The 14,553-nt window shown below is 42.9% G+C and overlaps 1 protein-coding gene across 3 annotated transcripts in view; it reads left to right on the top strand.

The window, feature by feature from the left end:
* Positions 1-14,553, top strand: part of LOC135555575 (protein TANC2-like) — a 138,780-nt gene that overhangs the window by 57,187 nt on the left and 67,040 nt on the right. For 2 of the 3 annotated variants that reach the window (XM_064988131.1, XM_064988129.1), the window contains exon 3: positions 9,673-9,769. In XM_064988131.1, the coding sequence (XP_064844203.1) occupies positions 9,706-9,769 (64 nt within the window). In that variant the 5' untranslated portion in view covers positions 9,673-9,705. Of the gene's footprint in view, positions 1-7,591; positions 7,882-9,672; positions 9,770-14,553 lie in introns of those variants that run through there. The other variant, XM_064988130.1, reaches the window with a different exon arrangement.

Genomic DNA, 14,553 nt, shown 5'->3' with positions numbered 1-14,553 from the left:
CCCTTTGATCGCATGCTCTCCATTAAGCCTGCACAACTCAGTGTGCTCTAGTCTACAGAGACAACACCCCCAGTTCCCCACCTAGTTGGGGAGCCCTGTACTGTAGAATAGTTGATGCAAGTTGAGGCCAATCTGCTGTCATATCTCCCCGCAAAGATGTGTATAGTAACTGCTACAGTGAGGTAAAGGTGATATTTAAATTGCATTCTAGTGTAAACGTCAGCATTCTGTATTCAATGGTATTTACGTTGGGATAACGATAAGATGACTTCATCATCCGTGTTTGGTTGTGTGCACAAGTCAAAGATGCCAGGTAAAGGAGAAGAGGCAGCATTACCCAATTTGAAGTGTCTGTACACCCCCCTGATGACACCCACCCCATTCAGTGCATAGAAACAGAATAACCCATGAGCTCAAAAAGCAAACAGTGACATGCGAGACCCTCCAAAAGGGAACAGATCATACGACACACCACAGTGCCTCCTGGGCGTAACAATGACCTGCCGTTTCATGGAGCGAGAGGTCAACAGTGACATCTTGTTTTCAGAGCTCAAAAAGGCCCCCATTGGAGAGAGAAATTAATGGTGTCAGTGCCAGGCTGTTGTCATGGGGATCTCTGATATCACAACCTGACACACTGCCTTGACCTGCTCTCCCTCTACTTACAGCACACTGTGGAGGCTGTCCTTTGTTACTTCCTTTATCCTGAACTAGTCCTCTCTGTTGTAACACTAAACCATTTACTGTTTGGATTTCCTTCACAATGAACTAATTTAACACCATTAAGATGGAGGTAATTTATTTTCATAACTTGTATTTATAATGAACATATTCTTATAGAGGAGGGACGAGGAGAGTAAGTGTATTAAGTTGATTTAATACTGGTTCTCTTTCTTGGCTTTCTACCAAGCCTCCTGTAAAGCTTCGTACTCTAGCTGCACTACCTCCTCCACATCTTTAATGTTATAAGTCGGTGCTTCTCTCCCAGTCTGTTGAAAACAAACAACTTGAGATTGCTGTAACACTCCTGTTGTACTCCCTATGTTCTGCCGTGGGAAGTGGATTGGCAGTGTGAGACGGTCATGCTGAGACAGCAGCTGGGTACTGCAACACACACTGACTCTCTCCCCCACTGCTGTCACAGTCTCTCTGAACCACTTGGCTATGCTTGTGTGGTACAGTTTTAGGACAGGTAAGCTATCTAACAATATAGCCTAATTAGCTAGCTATCTGTTTAGGAAATGTGATTTAAAAGTGAGTACTGCACTGACCACTACAATAGCATAAATAGTCAAATAAATATGCAAGGTTGTGATGCAGGCAGCATACTGGCCTGATCATTTCTTGTTTTATTTTCAGAGTCCCTGGGATCCAGCTAATCACAAACTAAGCTAAATTAGCCTATATGTTTAATTGAGGCAACAGTATGTAGCACTCAACCACAAAAATAGGCTTTCAGGGATCATCTCCAGGAAGAAAATCACATGGCTTAAAACTTCCTCTTCAACCAGGGAGGACCCATTCATTTTGATAATATCATATATATTCACATTAGTCCCTGATCCATGATAGCGGATTATCATAAATGCTTCTCAGCTCTTGTAGACCGATAAACACAACAATGCTCCACAGTCTGTTATAGAAGTCAGATTTGAGTTTGGAGTATAAAGGTCTTATTCAGTGCCTCCCAACTCTGAGATAAGAGCTATATAGAGTTTCTGAAAATGGAATCCTTGAGCTGAAACTGATTTTTCTCTCTTGAGCAATTGCAGCATTGAAACCAAAATATTTCATCCCATCGATTAGAGGTGATTGTTAGTCACCACTAATGTGCCCTGTACAAATGTGGTGTTATCAGAGATGTTCTGATGGGAGGAAGCAAATGTGTGTGTGTGTGTGCACTAAACAGCACACTGGCTTTTGTGCAGACTCCCTGTGCTTCTTCTTATTCTTGTTAGTTTTGGATATACTAGTCTCCTCAGAAACTGGAAAGAATCATATTTTTAGGACATTCTGAGAGTTCAGCATCAAGTCATCCAGTGTATTCAAAGAAAGCGGGGCAGGACTGCAACTTTTTAAAGGGAGAGATGGGGGATCCTGTCTCTGGGTTGTAAACCTTCTCTATGTATGACATGTTTTATACCCTGTTCAAAAATGATTACTATTCTCCAAAACCAAAGCCTTACTGAAAAACTTACTATAGTGAGTCTGATGTGAACTCATTGTGCAATACCATCCATTCCATTACTTTAGTTTACTTCAAAGTCCCTGCGTCAAGTTTAAAGCTTGTTTTCTCTTCCCTCACCTGTCGAGTGCAGTGGCGCTCGCTATGCTTGACTGGAAGGCAGGTAATGATCGGTGAGCCAGTAAGCCAACTGTTCAAACCAGGCATTGGTATCGACCACTAGCTCTCCATGGGGGAGAGATGGGTGGTGTCAGGCAAAGCATTGTCTGGCCCTCAGCTAGACTCTAAAGCGCTTTCCTATTAGTGTGAGAGGAACAGTGAATTCCATAATCAGGTATAGAGTGGGAAAGATGTGACGTGAGTTAAGCCTAATCTAAGAGGCCGTGTGAGGGGGAAATCTACCCCCCCCCCCCAGTCCCTCTGGACAGGGTCTCCAGAATGCTAAAGAGGTGCAGCGGCGTGACTGAAAGGGGCATCTGAGCGGTTGCCACTGTGCGTGGCAGCTTAGGGACGGACCCTATGTAGGTTTAACCCCATCCCTCCCACCACCCCCCTCTGCTTGTCCATTAAAGTGGGGGATTTTACCACAGACTTGGATGGGAAGTTTTTGTTTCTTTATGTTGTGGGGGTCTCGTCTGGAACTAGGGGTGATTTTGCTGCTGAAACTCTTTAAAAAAACTATCTGATTATCTTTTAGGTAAACATGTTAGTAGTGTATGTTGAGCATATGTGATGTCCCTTGATTATCAATCAAATTGTTGCAGGTGGACAATGCCCTACAACTATGTTCAATCATACAGGTTATTTGATGGTTTTTCCGTGGCCTTTGATGTTGTAAAGGAGCAGATACGTTGAAAAACCAACAATGACTGACGTTAACTGCCTAAACGGACAGTTCCGATGGGCCTCTGAGCGTGATTAGTGGATGTTGATGTTGTAGCGTGTAATTGTTAGGATAACAGGGATAATTAAGACCACTTCTAAAACCTCCCCCCTTAGTTTTCTACAGAGGCCTGTTAAAACGTTAAAATATGTACCCTTTCAACCAATGTGGTATTACTGTACTCCTCCCCCTCCCTTCACTTTTCACACCCATATCAGCCCTGTTTTGTGGCAGCAGCAAATCCTAAAGAATAACTGTAGCGATTGCACTATGGAGCAGCGGTGAAAATACAGTCAGCCCAGTCTAATGCCGTTGGTGCTACTGCGGCACGCGAGTAAGCCTCTTTGAGCAGGTCAGGCTATGCAGCACTGGAAAGCTAAACCCTGCCCAGTTCTAGGCCATACTTAGACAATTATTTCAGCTCCAAGGATTAGAGGTCGACCGATTTTATGATTTTTCAACGCCGATACCGATTATTGGAGGACCAAAAAAGGCAGATCGAGATTTAATCTGCCGTTTTTAATTTTTTTATAAAAAAAAAAAAAAGTTTTTTAATAATGACAATTACAACAATACTGAATGAACACATATTTTACCTTAATATAATACATATGGGAAAGATGTGACGTGAGTTAATAAATTTAGCCTCAAGAAAATAATGAAACATAAATAATGCAAAAACAAAGTGTTGGAGAAGAAAGTAAAAGTGCAATATGTGCCATGTAAGAAAGCTAACGCTTAAGTTCCTTGCTCAGAACATATGAAAGCTGGTGGTTCCTTTTAACATGTCTTCAATATTCCCAGGTAAGAAGTTTTAGGTTGTAGTTATTATAGGAATTATATGACTATTTCTCTCTGATTTGTATTTCATTAACCTTTTGACTATTGGATGTTCTTATAGGCACTTTAGTATTGCCAGTGTAACAGTATAGCTTCCATCCCTCTCCTCGCTGCTACCTGGGCTCGAACCAGGAACACATCGACAACAACCACACTCGAAGCAGCGTTACCCATGCAGAGCAAGGGGAACGACCACTCTTAAGTCTCAGCGAGTGATGTTTGAAACGCTATTAGCGCGCACCCCGTTAACTAGCTAGCCATTTCACATCGGTTACACCAGCCTAATCTCGGGAGTTGATAGGCTTGAAGTCATAAACAGCGCAATGCTTGAAGCATTGCGAAGAGCTGCTGGCAAAACGCACAAAAGTGCTGTTTGAATGAATGCTTACGAGCCTGCTGCTGCCTACCATCGCTCAGACTGCTCTATCTAATCATAGACTTAATTATAACATAATAACACACAGAAATACGAGCCTTAGGTCATTAATATGGTCGAATCCGGAAACTATAATTTCGAAAACGTTTATTTCAGTGAATACGGAACTGTTCTGTATTTTATCTAATGGATGGCATCCCTAAGTCTAAATATTGCTGATACATTGCACAACCCTCAATGTTATGTCGTAATTACATAGAATTCTGGCAAATTAGTTTGCAATGAGCTAGGCTGCCCAAGCTGTTGCATATACCCTGACTCTGCGCAATGAACGCAAGAGAAGTGACACAATTTCACCTGGTTAATATTGCCTGCTAACTTTTCTTTTAGCTAAATATGCAGGTTTAAAAATATCTACTTCTGTGTATTGATTTTAAGAAAGGCTTTGGTGTTTATGGTTAGGTACACGTTGGAGCAACGACAGTCCTTAATTATGATTGATTGTTTTTTATAAGATAAGTTTTATGCTAGCTAGCAACTTACCTTGGCTTTTTACTGCATTTGCGTAACTCCTCGTGGAATGCAATGAGAGGCAGGTGGTTAGAGCGTTGGACTAGTTAACCGTAAGATTGCAAGATTGAATACCTGAGCTGACATGGTAAAAAATCTGTTCTGCCCCTGAACAAGGCAGTTAACCCACCGTTCCTAGGCCGTCATGGAAAATAAGAATAGGTTCTTAACTGACTTGCCTCGTTAAATAAAGTTGTAAAATATATTTATTTTAAATCTGCTAAATCGGCGTCCAAAAATACCGATTTCTGATTGTTATGAACACTTGAAATCAGCCCTAATTAATCGGCCTTTCCGATTTAATCGGCCGTTCTCTACCAAGGATGCACTTTGCCCCTCAGAATGGGCTGTGTGGATGGGTTGTTGTCTGAGTGAACATACAATAGCGTTGATGAAGGTTCAGCCTCCAATCGCCATTTTCCAGAACATATGCCTAGCATCTGTGATCAGGTCACCAAGGGGAGGGAAGGAGGGGCTGCTGATAGCATGTTTGCTGAGATTTCAGGGAAGATGCTTCCTTCTGTACCGCAAACAGACACATAAACACACCTATGTGTTCAAGCTACCAAACAACCAAGCAGGCTGGTTATGGTCTTGGATTGCTACTCTCCCTGCATGTAAATTACCAGTCACTCATATTCACTCGCCCAAATGTATCACTGTTAACTTTTCACTTGTTGGGACAGATTGTCAAACTAGCCCCTTTTCTTCTCTTCTCGGATGCTATGCCATTTGGATAAGGTCACCCCATGTCCTAATCTGTATTCAGCGTCAGCTCTCATTTCTTGTCCCTGTAGCCTTGTCGACGACGGTGCACGTCTCTGACAGGCTCTGATGCCGGGCCTGTTTTTCTGCTGATGCTGTTATTGTAAGCCACGAAGCTGCTGTGTAAGGTCATGGTGGAGGGCTGCGCCACCACGGTGCGGCTCATTAATTACACAGTACCACGCTCCAGTGGGCACCCGGGCACCCTGGCACCCTTTTCCTTTCCCACATGAAGAGCACAACGTCAAGAGGAGAGAGAAGGCAACACATACGGCATAGTACGGCATAGACATGGCTAGGAGGACCATGATATCACATGGCAGTTGACTTAAAGCCTAGAAGGCGCTTGGAGGTGTCGAGGTGTGCTTGTCCTGTAGGGCACCAGATAGTGTTCTTGTAACGGGAGGATTGTGTGAAAGTGCTTCTGAATGACTTCAAGCAGTGTGCTTCTTTTGCAGTGTGCCAAGGAATTTGCCTCCTTTCTTCCCCTGTGAAATTGGGATGCAGGGCTTGGTCATTGGATTGTTGTATGAGAGAAATGGTTTGATTTACTACAAAAATGTGTAGATATTCCCTCTCTCTACCTACCTACCTCCCACCAACCCATCTGTTTTGTATTTGCTGGGCTTCTGCCAGAATCAGGCCTGACTGAAAAAAAAAAGTTTACTCATTGTGAGTTCCCTCCAATACCTGGCACCTGCTAGAACTGACACTTCCCGGCAGCGATTGAAGATGTATCTCTGCCCGTCGAGATAAAAACGTTAAAGGAAGTCTGTTCGGCTCAGAATTGCTGCCTGTGTTTAAGCCAGCCACCCTCGCTGTGCTTTAAGTCCGATCTGGCTCGCTGTGTGGGTTGTTTTTTTAGACATTGAGAGAGAGTGAACCAGAGGAGCTCTGGATTGTATCGAACAGATTAAAGGAGTCAAAGTGAAGGAGGCTGTTGGTTTTTATTTCTTCTGCCATGTCATGCTGCTACAGTCATGGGGGTGGTGGTAAAGTAGAGGGGCGAAGCAGAGGCTTCCAGGAAATGGCACCAGGGAGAGCTGACTGTGGTCAGACCACGGCCACAGACACCCTGTGGGAGAGAGAGAGGCAAAGGGAGGGGGGTCTGAGTTACAGTTGGAATACAGACATATGGAGGGTACATGTACTGTTAGCAAACATGGAGAAAGAGTGTGGAATGGAGGATAAAAAGAGGAGATGAATAGACAGTGTCTAGAACAAACTAGACACTAGAGATTGAAAAGAGGATTGACTGGAGTGAGAAACGGGGGGGAAATGAGGATTTGATGAAAACATTGGAAAAGAGAGGCTACAGGTGGGGGTGGAGGAAGAAAAGAACAGGATAGGAGAGACTAGGTCGGGGGAGCTTCACGCTGGCTCGTCTTTGTTGATGTTGTTTGGCATTGTGGGCTGCCAGAAGAAGCCACAGGGCCCAGTGTCTCGCTGAGTCATTCCCCAGCTTTAACATGGAACATCTGTTACTGTACAGTTACCCCCCCCCCCCCACAACACAAAAGCACCAAGCCAAACTGAAACAGAGTCCTCTCCCTTTGCCTCTATGGCACTGACTGGCTGACACCAGTTGAAAGACTTTTTAAAGGTCTCTGGTTTTCCTCAAATATCAGGAACACTCCTGCTGCTGATTGCCTCAATTTGGTGTGCGCTCAGCTCAGGACTGGTTGTGTGTCGGATAGGCTTAGTCCATACAGCGTATACCAGGGTATTTTTCAATACCATTTTCAATACCGTTAACTATTTCTATCGATTTTTTTATTTTATTTTGATACATTTCAACATTTGTTGCTACTTTTTAAGTAAATACCTGCAGTTAACTGTGCAGTACTTTAGGAAATAAAGAAGATTGCGTTCTTCATTTCACCTGTCACATAATTTTTCATTATGAAGCTTACCGGTAGTCCCCAGTCACGTGGTGTTTGTTTACAAGCACACAACGACGAGAGACCGGAGCCTTGAGTCACTCACTGTTGTACAGCATTGCGCCAAGTGATGTAGTTAAAATGTGGAATTCACAACTAAGCGTTTGCCAGCTAGATGTCTTATAACTATTAAGTTAACTGTCTAGAATTTGCTGAATGCTCTGCAGTTGTGCATTTGGCTTGCTAATTTAATAGCTAGTTAGCTACAGTATCTAGTGGTTAGCTTCTTCCAAAATTAAGCTTTGCTTAGTAACAGCAGAGAATCCCCTCCTGGATCAAGAGCCTTGTGGTCTAATAGTTTGTTTTGTGCATGTAGCAAACTGTGAGTAGCATTTTTGAGTTACTTGTATAGTGTAGGTCAAGAGACTGTATAAAATGTTAGCAATGCACTCGTTAGCATTCTTTATGGGATGTTACATGTACTTGTTAGCATTGCTAACCTTTTGGAGTACAGAGTCTCAGTGGGGTTTGAAACCAGCGCCCGTTGTTCAGTGCCGGTATTACCGAAATATCCAGGTATTGCGCAAGGTCATTATGAAGGTATGACAATTTGGATACCGCCCACGCCGAGTGTCGGCTCAAAAAGCGCCTCGTCTTCAGTCTCGAGTAGGCGTGGTCAAAGTTCTCAATGTTTGGCACCTTGTGTGAAAAATGTATGACATTAGTCAAACAGGAGAGAATACCTGAAAAGCCAAAATGGCTAATCCAAACTTTCTGAAGATGAAGTTGAAGAGGATAAGTATGAGGGAGAACCACAGTTGGCTCTTTCTAAAAGCTGTAATGTGACCGAAGAAAGCAGAGGAGGATTTTAACAGCGTGGAACCAAAGATTCCCAAGACACTAAACGCGTGGGTCTACTCGATACTTAGTAAAGGGATTGCTGTTCGAAGCTCAGGCGGCATTTTAGGCTTCCTCTATTTGCGTTGAGGAGAGCCAATGTTTCCACTCATTCCACAACTGTTTCTTTCTCCTGCTTAATTGTTATGCAGCGTGGCAGCAAGAGAAAGGAAAGGCAGGCGGACACTATTTTTCTCTCTTCATTTTATGCTTGGTCTTTCTCTCATATACTCACACAAAAGCACCCGGATGCAAGCTAAAAAGATGCTCAGAAACATACATGCACTGATACTACTATGCACATTACAAAGGAACATGATTTCAAATCCCGTTGAGTAAACTTACACCTATACGTTCACACCAGTAATTATCAGTCGTATGGGTGTGAATGCTGTTTGACGTAGGTACTAAAATATTTCTCAAGTAATTCAGTGAAGAATGACAAATCTCATGAATGAAGAGTTATTATAACACACAGGAAGGAACAAGATCCCCCTACCAGGCTGCTAATGTTATATTCACCTTTTCCTCATAGAGACTACGAATATGTCATTGGTATGTATAAGAGGATGAATAGTTTACCTGTGAGAAATTTCTGTTAAGTACCTGAATTCTGTAAAACCATTTACTAGGTGACAGAATAGTACAATTACCTTCTGTACTGTTGTGGTGTTCTGTGGTGATCTTTCTGGAATTTGCAATATCTTTAGCTCATCTGCCCCTTGCACTATCCCACAACTTGCAATTTAAATCAAATCAAATATTATTGGTCACATGCATATGGTTAGCAGATGTTATTGCGAGTGTAGCGAAATGCTTGTGCTTCTCGTGCCGACAGAGCATCATTATCTAACAAGTAATCAAACAATTCCACAACAACTACCTAATACACACAAAGGAAAGTAAAGGAATGGAATAAGAATATATGCATATAAATATATGCATGAGCAATGACTGAGCAGTATAGGCAAAATGCAATAGATGGTATAAAATACAGTGGGAACATATGAGATGAGTAATGCAAGATATGTAAACATTATTAAAGTGACTAGAAATCATTGGCCACTTTAATAAATGGATCACAAGTCTGTATGTAGGCAGCAGCACCTCTGTTAGTGGTGGCTGTTTAACAGTCTGATGGCTTTGAGATGGAAGCTATTTTTCAGTCTCTCGGTCCCAGCTGCAGATGCCAGGTGAATACTGCTGACAACAAATAATAACCAACATCAGTAAATATAGCCTACATTACATTAAAAACACAATTTTTCTTCTGCAGATTTCTCTATAGCTGCTGCAGACCGGTGCAGTCATGTTCAGGAACAGCTTGAAGATGCTGCTTGGCGGCAAGTCCAACCGCAAAAATCGCAACAGTGGTAAGTCAATCTGACCAGTGTTGTGTATGTGGTGTGTCTGTCTGTATGTGTGTAAAGCTTGCTCACCCAAAGTTTAACTATGTGCTTCAATAATACAACATATGACTTACTGTGGTTATCGCCTGCTATTGAAGTCACTGAGGTCTACCAGTGATGTCTTTTTTTGCCATTATAAACCAAGTCATTAATCTAAGCACTTATACTTGCCTCCTTTCACAAGTTGGCATCTGCCTAGCTCTATTTACGTTGATTAAACGTGACTCGCAGTACAGGAGGCATTGCGTTGCTGCTGAGTGCAGAGCGAGATACCTGTGACTACACAGCCATGGCACCCTCTCCAGGGACTTGGAGTGGAGCTTTCCACACGATCAGTAGAGACGTGTCAAGCTTGGTAAAGTAAGTCTTTGGAATGCAGCTGGTTATGTTCACGTCTCTAAAAATCGGTGCAGAGTCAGCTATACAGTACACCCCAAACACTCTCATCCCTTACTCAAGTTACTCATCTCCCGGAAACAAAGGTTTGAGGTCATTCACATAGGGTTTCAGTCCCCATGAAACTGGAGACGGGTTGTTTTCCATCATTAGTTCCTTTTAACTTGAAGAAACTTTATATGAATGTAAGTTACACAATTCTATTACTGTCTGACCAAGGACATATTTTGCAGCATAGTGAATATAGTTTTGCAGTTTCATTACAGTAGTTCCTACAGGCTGAAAATGTTAGCAACGTAAAAATTAGGGATGCGCGATATATCGGTGAACATATCGGAATCGGACGATATTAGCTAAAGATGCCAACATCGCTATCAGCTCGATGTCTAGTTTAACGTCTGTGCAAAACCGATGTCAAAGCTGACGTGCATACCCATATAACATAGGTACAGGACGTGATGACGCCACGTAAAATGTTGTACTACACGTGCCACACAGCATTCCTAACCTAGCCCACAAAGTCTGCTGTGTGGATCGAGCAGTCAATGATGTGAGCAGTCATTTGAAAAAGACATTTCAGAGAGACAACTCAAAGGTGAAATCCATTAATGCCAAGATAATGGAATTCATTGCCCTTGACAGTCAACCATTCTCTGTCGTGGGTAATGTTGGCTTTTGCCGACTGGTCGAGCACCGGTACACACTACTAAGTGCGCTATTTTCCAGATGTTGCCCTACCGGAATTACACTGTAATAGCGTCCCTGCTATTTGCTTCACGACTGACATTTGGAACAGCGACGTCAGCCCCATGATCATTGAGTCTGACAGCACATTGGGTCCACAAGGATTTCCTACTGAGGAAAGACTTATTGCCTGCTCATGATTGTACTGTTTGTCATACCGCTGCTGCCATTCCAATGGCATTTGATAACATGTTTGAAACATGAACACACTAGCTAGCTCCATTCAAACAACTGACTCAAGAAATACCCTCTCTCATGGCATTAAAACGCCTGCTCAACAAAACTGCCGACAGCCTGTGAACCAGCGATTCGGTGGCATTCTCTCTTTACAGTGTCGCCCCCATGCTCAATGCTATGTACATGGACTGCTACTTCGATGCAGACAAGGAACAGAGTTTACGTGAAATGTTACATACACAGCTGTACAAGATGGAAACGGACACAGTGAACAGTGCACACCAAGGAAGACAGGCCACTGACAGACAGAGCTGAAACTTCACTGTTTGACATGTATGATGACATCCTGGTTGAGAGTGAAACGACGGAACAAATTAACAACGAAACAGCAAGTAAGTGAAATAAATAGGTTTTGATGATGTTTTACTGGTAATGGGGACATGCGTAAATGCCAACAAAATACATTTTGTGTGTGTGACCTTTAACTATGCAAGTCAGTTAAGAACACATTTTTATTTACAATGACGGCCTACCCCGGACGCCGCTGGGCCAATTGTGCGCCGCGCTATGGGACTCCCAATCACGGCCGAATGTGATACAGCCTGGATTTGAACCAGGGACTGTAGTGAAGCCTCTTGCTGAGATGCAGTGCCTTAGACCGCTGTGTGTGTGTGTGTTAACTATTTAACTATACTAGAATGCTTAAAAGGCATCACTTGTAAAATGTGTTACATTGTGCTCTAGGTTGGAAAGTACTGTCAATGGCTTAAGGAAGTGAAGTTGTACCACCATTGTACTTTCAAACTACTTTCTCATCAACTGAGTTGCTTTTCCTCAAGACTCGAGATTCACTGGTGTACATTTCTGCTACAGTGTAGCTGTAGGCTCATAAAAATGACCTGAGAGAACCTGAGCCAACCAAACACACAGTAACAAAGTGTTTTAAACTATGCCACAGTGTCGAGATCCTCTGTTCCACACAAGCCCACACTGTGTCCACTCTTGACACTTTGTCATTTCAATTGAGCTGAAAGTTCGCTAATAGCCACCATTTTTAAAGGGCCAGAAAGGTTTTCAAGGCAGGGGTCCAGCCAGCGATAGTACGTCACGTTTAATTCCATGTCCCTGTAAGTTGTTGAAGTTTTTAATAGCAAAGGCTGTCTTCGTGGCAACGTGCAGCCTCAGTCATAACTGTGTTATAGATCTTGGCCACTACTCGTTGGGTGTTTTATGTTTTTATTCCTAAAGCCAGCCCTGAGAGGAAAGTGTCCCTGGCTCTACGCTATGTTTACCCTCGGAACAGTGCCACCCCAGTGTGTTGAGAGCTCCTCCGTTCCATCCAAACAGAATGAGAAACGTGATTCAGCAAACTGGCTAGTCCATTCAGAGCGGCAAGTGTAGTCCAGGCTCTAAATCTGAACAAATGGTTTTCATGTTTCATAACCTCTCCCTTTATCCAGGGTAGTTATGGTAATTGTGCTAAAAGCCTGTGATATCTTTTTTACCGAAAAGACATTTTGTATTTCCTCAGTTACTTGTCTTGTCAGACCACAGATAGTTATGAAAGGCCATAGAGGGCTAATTACGGTAGTACACGGTTATTAGGGGTCACAAGATACTATGACTGTGTACCACAGAAGTCTCATGTTGAATGGCCTGAAAATGAACTCATTGGCCTTACTCTTGAGGCAGAAAATACTTTTGGAATACTGTTGAAATAGAGAGAGATCGCGGAATCCAATTCAAACAGAAGAAGGTAATGCACTGTGGGAGATGAGCCATTGTGGTTTTGTCGTGGGGTAGCAGACAGGGGGCGATGAGGTGGGGGGGACACAGAGCCAGAGGTGTTTGGGCTCTGTACCAAGCCTGGGGTTGATGAGGTGCACTCCTGTCTAATAATTTCCCCTCTTGAGATGTTAGGGGCTCAATCATAGCCAGCTGTTGACCAGAATGCTGTACTGCTACCAACATCGAAGAGCATTTATAATACAAGATTGTTATGTGACACAGAATCTAACGTGACACCAAACTACCACAACAGTTGGTAAAGCAGTCTTTTTTTCCCCCTCCAAGGATGGCCTGTTTCAAATTTCCCTGGGATGCAGTTGCTGCTTTTCTATTGTTATTTATATAAAAGACCCCCCCACAAGTCCTTGTTATTTTGTTAGTTTCAAAGACATATTTTTTGTCCCTCAACCTGTACACAAATGAAAGGGAAAGGGGATACCTAGTCAGTTGTACAACTGAATGCATTCAACTGATATGTCTTCTGCATTTTACCCAACCCCTCTTAATCAGAGAGGTGCGGGGTGCTACCTTAGTCGACATCCATGTCATCGGCGGCCGGGGAACAGTGGGTTAACGGCCTTGCTCAGGGGCAGAAAGACAGATTTTTTACATTGTCTGCTTGGTGATTTGATCCAGCAACCTTTCGATATCCTCAGCATATGTTTGACATAAATAAATTAAATCCAAGCCACCAGCAACTTGCCAAGTAAACATGAACGATCTCGCGACACTGGAAAACACATGATGTCACCTTGGGATTGATGGTTACTTGCCTCCAGATTCCTCAACCTCTTGGATAACAATCAAAGCTGACATTAGCGACAGCCAACTGCAACACTGTGCAATATTGTGTGCAGAGCGAGGGAAAAAACGTAATCTTCCAACCCTGCACAGACTGCGGTAAACTTTTAGAACATGTCATAACACGTGTAGATTGTAAGGCAGATCCGCGGGGTTTCCTGAAACAAGCCAAGGCAGTTCTGTATTCAATTACTATTTCTACACTGCTGCAGAGCTCAGTGTTCAAGTTAAGAATCAGACAATAACTGCCTCACCTCACCTACCCATTCAGAAGAGGTTTGGTCACCCACTATATACCACTACAGTTGAAGTTGGAATTTTACATACACCTTAGCCAAATACATTAACTCAGTTTTTTACAATTCCTGACATTTAATCCCAGTAAAAATTATCTGTCTTAGGTCAGTTAGGATCACCACTTTATTTTAAGAATGTGAAATGTCAGAATAATAGTAGAGTGATTTCAGCTTTTATTTATTTCTTCACGTTCCCGGTGGGTCAGCGGTTTACATACACTCAATTAGTTAGCATTGCCTTTAAATTGTTTAACTTGGGTCAAATGTTTCGGGTAGCCTTCCACAAGCTTCCCACAATAAGTTGGGTGAATTTTGGCTCATTCCTCCTGACAGAGCTGGTGTAACTGAGTCCGGTTTGCAGGCCTCCTTGCTCACACAATCTTTTTCAGTTCGCCCACAAATGTTCTATAGGATTGAGGTCAGCGCTTTGTGATGGCCACTCCAATACCTTGACTTTGTTGGCCTTAGGTCTTTTTGCCACAACTTTGGAAGCACTTGGGGTCATTGTCCATTTGGAAGACCCATTTGAGACCAAGCTTTAACTTC

Source organism: Oncorhynchus masou, chromosome 15 (assembly GCF_036934945.1).
Source record: "Oncorhynchus masou masou isolate Uvic2021 chromosome 15, UVic_Omas_1.1, whole genome shotgun sequence".
Taxonomy (NCBI): Eukaryota; Metazoa; Chordata; class Actinopteri; order Salmoniformes; family Salmonidae; genus Oncorhynchus; species Oncorhynchus masou.
The sequence above is the reverse complement of the archived record's forward strand: the minus strand, read 5'-3'. Positions and strand labels throughout refer to the sequence as shown.